Source organism: Jaculus jaculus, chromosome 18, assembly GCF_020740685.1.
Source record: "Jaculus jaculus isolate mJacJac1 chromosome 18, mJacJac1.mat.Y.cur, whole genome shotgun sequence".
NCBI classification, from domain to species: domain Eukaryota; kingdom Metazoa; phylum Chordata; class Mammalia; order Rodentia; family Dipodidae; genus Jaculus; species Jaculus jaculus.
The window spans coordinates 16,226,543-16,232,544 of record NC_059119.1 but is presented as its reverse complement, the minus strand read 5'-3'; the positions used below and the strand labels follow the sequence as shown (position 1 = coordinate 16,232,544).

The window sequence follows — 6,002 nt, the reverse complement described above, 5'->3', positions numbered from 1 at the left end:
CACGTTAGCAAGATGCCCAAGGGGGCACACATGTCTGGAGTTCATTTGCAGTGGCTGGAGGCCCTGGTATGCCCATTCTCTCCTCTCCCTCTCTCTCTCTCTGCCTCTTTCTCCCTCTGTCTATTGCTCTCAAATAAATAAATAAAAATAAACAAAAATAAATAAATAAATAAAGCCAGTCTGTTGGGCTTGCCTCAAAAAAAAAAAAAAAAAACCACTCTGGAGTTTGATTTCCCATTACCCACGTAAAGCCAGATGTACAAAGTGGCGCATGTGTCTGGAGTTCATTTGAGATGGCTAGAGGCCCTGGCATGCCCATTCTCTGTCTCTCTGTCTGTTTCTTTCTATATTTGCAAATAACTAAATAAATAAAATATTAAAAACAATCTGGAAAATTAGCCTGAATCCTTTAAAAATATCAATAAGAAAGGAAAACAAAGTAGGAAACTTTGAAACTTTAGAAGACAAAACTGGACTGGAGAGATGGCTTAGCAGTTAAGGTCCAAAGTGTTCAAAAGAATTTTTTAGGGCTGGGGAGATGGTTTAGTAGTTAAGGCGCTTGCCTGCAAAGCCTGATGGCTTGACATTGATTCCCCGGCATCCACATAAAGCCAGATGCACCCAGTGGCACATGCATTTGGAGTCTGTTTGCAGTGGCTAGAGGCCCTGGTGTGTCCATACTTACTTTCTCTCTCTCTCCTTGCAAGTAATAAAACATTTTTTTTAAAGGACAAAACTAAGGCAGGCATGGTGTTGCATACCTTTAATCCCAGCGCTCAGGAGGCAGAGGTAGGAGGATTGCTGTGAGTTCAAGACTACCCTGAGACTTCACAGTGTACTGGCTTCCAGGTCAGCCTGGGCTTGAGTGAGACCCTACCTCAAAAGAACAAAACAGAAATAAAATTTAAAACAAACAAAACTAAATGTATAATGTGTCCCAAGTTTGGCTTATTAATTTTTAAGCATACATATTCATAATGAACATTATGGAAATAATTGGGAAGATAAATAATTAAACATTATAGCAGTAGCAATTTTCTTGAACATAATAATTATACCATATATAGGCCCCTATTCTTAGGAGACATGTGTTGGAATATATATTGTTATGCTGTCTACAAATAACTCTCAAATGGTTCAAAGAAGGGAAGAGAAAAAGTAACACAGAAAGAGAGAGAGACAGAGTAAGGTGGGCCACGCCTATAGTCCTAGCACTTGGGAGGCTGAGGCAAGAGGGTCACTTGAAGGCCAGCCTGGACTACAGAGTGAGACTTGGTCTCAAAAGAATAAAAGAGAGGGGAAAGGAGAAGAAAAAGGAAAAGGGACAGAGAAAAAGAGAGAGAGAAAGAGGAAAATGTGTGGAATGTATAGCAATGTTAACTATTCCAGGTGAGCACAGGGGTATTCCTATTCTATTCTTCCAATTTTACAGATTTGGAATTTTAAATAAAAATTTAAGAGGGCTGGAGAGATGGCTTAGCGGTTAAGCGCTTGCCTGTGAAGCCTAAGGACCCCGGTTCGAGGCTCGGTTCCCCAGGTCCCACGTTAGCCAGATGCACAAGGGGGCGCACGCGTCTGGAGTTCATTTGCAGAGGCTGGAAGCCCTGGCGCTCCCATTCTCTCTCTCTCTCTCTCTCTCTCTCTCTCTATCTGTCTCTTTCTCTGTCTGTTGCTCTCAAATAAATAAATAAAAATAAACAAAAAAAAAAAAAATTTAAGAGACGTAAAATCTAAAGGTTTTATTTAATGACACGCAGGACAATAGGTGACGAGAAGGCAAGAGAAATGATAAGGAACTTTCTCGAAGTTTCTAGGACACTTGGGGATGTCCTGGTCCCTGACTTGAGTGTGTCCACTTGAGAAGGCGTTTTGAGCTGGACACGTATGCTTTCCCCTGTCTTTGGTGGCAGTGGAATAGTCCTCAGAACGGAGCACCCTACACTATCGCCCACCCTCCGGCCTGGCCCCCAAGTGCAAGCCAGGCTCAAAGCCAGAGCAGAGGCTCGAGCGAAGGCTGGGCCTGAACCTCCTTCCCTGACACCAGTGGAGGGCGCTGGAGCCTGATGACAGCCTGGCACCTGGCATGGCTCCCTGGGGAGAATGCCAGCTACACCTGGGAAATGCCCAGCCAGTACCTTCAAGCCACAGCTGACTTCTGTTGCCAGTCCCTCCAATGGGAGGACAGCCTTGGCTCTGTACTTTCCAGGCCTTGATTTTTGCAGCTCTCTTGGCCCAGGTGAATATGGGGTTCGTGAGGCATCTCCTCTTGGGTGAGAAGAAAAGCAAAGGGTCATGTCTCCCTCTCCTTTGGCTGTACTTGACCGGGTTGGCCTCGCTAACTGGACACGCATATCCCATTCTGTGTTTTCCAGATTAATTGCTGGAGTCTTCATCTGCCTCACTTAGTGTGAAAGCAATGAATTTACACTTTCCCAACCCTGTATGATTCCCTGAGGTGGATAATTTTTTACATATTTTTGAGCTAGGGAAACAGAGAAAAATAAATTTGCCCAAGAAGGAGTGGCCTTGTTCTAAATGTAATAATACTTTTTGTTATTGTTTTTTCTAGGTAGGTTCTCACTCTAGCCCAGGCTGGCCTGCAACTTACTCTATAGTCCCAGGCTGGCCTCAAGCTCAAAGTGATCCTCCTACCTCTGCCTCCCAAGTGCTGGGGATTAAAGGAATGCACCACCATGTCTGACTAAAAAGACTTTTAAAAAGATGTGCTATTAGGGCTGGAGAGATGGCTTAGCGCTTAAGGCACTTGCCTGCAAAGCCAAAGGACCTCAGTTGGATTCCCCAGTACCCATGTAAGCCAGATGTACAAGGTGGCACATGCATCTGGAGTTCGTTTGCGGTGGCTAGAGGCCCTGGCATGCCCATTTTCTCTCTCTCTCTCTCTCTCTCTCTCTCGATCTCTCGATCCCGATCTCGATCCCTCGATCCCGATCCCGATCTCGATCCCTCGATCCCGATCCCTCGCTCCCTCGATCCCGATCTCTCGCTCCCTCGATCCCGATCCCTCTCTCTCGATCCCTCTCTCTCGATCCCTCTCTCGATCTCTCGATCCCTCTCTCGATCTCTCTCTCGATCTCTCGATCCCTCTCTCGATCCCTCTCTCGATCTCTCGATCCCTCTCTCGATCTCTCTCTCTCGATCTCTCTCTCTCGATCTCTCTCTCTCGATCTCTCTCTCTCGATCTCTATCTCTCGATCTCTATCTCTCGATCTCTATCTCTCGATCTCTCGATCTCTCGATCTCTCTCGATCTCGCTCTCGATCTCGCTCTCGATCTCGCTCTCGATCTCGCTCTCGATCTCGCTCTCGATCTCTCGCTCGATCTCTCGCTCGATCTCTCGCTCGATCTCTCGATCTCTCGATCTCTCGATCTCTCGATCTCTCGATCTCGCTCTCGATCTCGCTCTCGATCTCGCTCTCGATCTCGCTCTCGATCTCTCGCTCGATCTCTCGCTCGATCTCTCGATCTCTCGCTCGATCTCTCGATCTCTCGCTCGATCTGGATCGCTCGATCTGGATCGCTCGATCTGGATCGCTCGATCTGGATCGCTCGATCTCGATCTCTCGATCTCTCGATCTCTCGCTCGCTCGATCTCTCGCTCGATCTCTCGATCTCTCGATCTCGATCTCTCGATCTCTCGCTCGATCTCGATCTCTCGATCTCTCGCTCGATCTCGATCTCTCGATCTCTCGATCTCTCGATCTCTCGATCTCTCGCTCGATCTCGATCTCTCGATCTCTCGCTCGATCTCGATCTCTCGATCTCTCGCTCGATCTCGATCTCTCGATCTCTCGCTCGATCTCGATCTCGATCTCTCGATCTCTCGATCTCTCGATCTCTCGCTCGATCTCGATCTCTCGATCTCTCGATCTATCGCTCGATCTCGATCTCTCGATCTCTCGATCTATCGCTCGATCTCGATCTCTCGATCTCTCGATCTATCGCTCGATCTCGATCTCTCGATCTCTCGATCTATCGCTCGATCTCGATCTCTCGATCTCTCGATCTATCGCTCGATCTCGATCTCTCGATCTCTCGATCTATCGCTCGATCTCGATCTCTCGATCTCTCGATCTATCGCTCGATCTCGATCTCTCGATCTCTCGATCTATCGCTCGATCTCGATCTCTCGATCTCTCGATCTATCGCTCGATCTCGATCTCTCGATCTCTCGATCTATCTCTCGATCTCCCGCTCGATCTCTCGATCTCTCGATCTCTCGATCTCCCGCTCGATCTCCCGCTCGCTCGATCTCGATCTCCCTCTCGATCTCCCGCTCGCTCGATCTCGATCTCCCTCTCGATCTCCCGCTCGATCTCGATCTCCCTCTCGATCTCCCGCTCGATCTCGATCTCCCTCTCGATCTCCCTCTCGATCTCCCTCTCGATCTCGATCTCCCTCTCGATCTCCCGCTCGATCTCGATCTCCCTCTCGATCTCCCGCTCGATCTCGATCTCCCTCTCGATCTCCCGCTCGATCTCGATCTCCCTCTCGATCTCCCGCTCGATCTCGATCTCCCTCTCGATCTCCCGCTCGATCTCGATCTCCCTCTCGATCTCGATCTCCCTCTCGATCTCGATCTCCCTCTCGATCTCGATCTCCCTCTCGATCTCGATCTCCCCCTCTCGATCTCGATCTCTCCCTCTCGATCTCGATCTCTCTCTCTCGATCTCGATCTCTCTCTCTCGATCTCGATCTCTCTCTCTCGATCTCGATCTCTCTCTCGATCTCGATCTCTCTCTCTCGATCTCGATCTCTCTCTCGATCTCGATCTCTCTCTCTCGATCTCTCTCTCTCGATCTCTCTCTCTCTCTCGATCTCTCTCTCTCTCTCGATCTCTCTCTCTCTCTCGATCTCTCTCTCTCGATCTCTCTCTCGATCTCTCTCTCGATCTCTCTCTCGATCTCGATCTCTCTCTCTCTCTCGATCTCTCTCTCTCTCTCGATCTCTCTCTCTCTCGATCTCTCTCTCGATCTCGATCTCTCTCTCTCTCGATCTCTCGCTCGATCTCGATCTCGATCTCTCGCTCGATCTCGATCTCTCTCTCGATCTCTCTCTCGATCTCGATCTCTCTCTCGATCTCGATCTCTCTCTCGATCTCGATCTCTCGCTCGATCTCTCTCTCGATCTCGATCTCTCTCTCGATCTCGATCTCTCTCTCGATCTCGATCTCTCTCTCGATCTCGATCTCGATCTCTCTCTCGATCTCTCGCTCGATCTCTCGCTCGATCTCGATCTCGATCTCTCGCTCGATCTCGATCTCTCTCTCGATCTCTCTCTCGATCTCTCGCTCGATCTCTCTCTCGATCTCTCTCTCGATCTCTCGCTCGATCTCTCGCTCCATCTCGATCTCTCTCTCGATCTCTCGCTCCATCTCGATCTCTCTCTCGATCTCTCGCTCCATCTCGATCTCTCTCTCGATCTCTCGTTCCATCTCGATCTCTCGTTCCATCTCGATCTCTCGCTCCATCTCGATCTCTCTCTCGATCTCTCGCTCCATCTCGATCTCTCGCTCCATCTCGATCTCTCGCTCCATCTCGATCTCTCGCTCCATCTCGATCTCTCGCTCCATCTCGATCTCTCGCTCCATCTCGATCTCTCGCTCCATCTCGATCTCTCGCTCGATCTCTATTTCTGTACCTCTCTCTCAAATAAATAAATTGAAAAAAATTTAAATGTGCTATTAGAGAACAGAAAGAGACTAGGGAGCGGAGAGAGAGAGGCAGGCAAGAGGGCGTAGTAGGTAGCGCGGGCATATGATCAGAGCACAACATGGGGGCTGGGGTGATGCCATGCAGGGGTGAGGACCGGAGTCTGGGTGCCCAGAACCCACATAAGGCCGATGCTGCAGCACACAGCTGTCATGCCAGGACTTCTACGGCATGATGGGAGGCACAGACAGGAGAATCTCCCGGAAGCTCGTGGGCCAGCTAGCCTGGTGTGAGCAACAGTGAACAAACCCGGGGGGGTGCATGCGCTGTGGC

General features: G+C 49.4%; 1 protein-coding gene across 1 annotated transcript; it reads right to left on the bottom strand.

Moving 5' to 3' along the window:
- Positions 1–3,230: 3,230 nt before the first annotated feature.
- On the bottom strand, positions 3,231–5,626 carry LOC123455833 (U1 small nuclear ribonucleoprotein 70 kDa-like). Its single transcript, XM_045137767.1, has 3 exons — positions 5,484–5,626; positions 4,266–4,656; positions 3,231–3,956 (listed from the first exon to the last, which is right to left on the bottom strand). The coding sequence occupies exons 1-3, from the start codon at positions 5,624–5,626 to the stop codon at positions 3,231–3,233; spliced, it is 1,260 nt and encodes a 419-aa protein (XP_044993702.1).
- Between the last annotated feature and the right edge of the window lie 376 nt (positions 5,627–6,002).

Bases quoted from the DNA above. Each gene is read 5' to 3' on its own strand.
- LOC123455833 (XM_045137767.1), bottom strand. From the start codon at position 5,626: ATGGAGCGAGAGATCGAGATGGAGCGAGAGATCGAGATGGAGCGAGAG. The intron at 4,657-5,483 runs GCGAGAGATCGA...ATCGAGAGGGAG, and splicing joins GAGAGAGAGATCGAGATGGA to AGATCGAGATCGAGAGGGGG. The intron at 3,957-4,265 runs GCGAGCGGGAGA...ATCGAGCGATAG, and splicing joins GAGAGGGAGATCGAGATCGA to ATCGAGAGATCGAGAGATCG.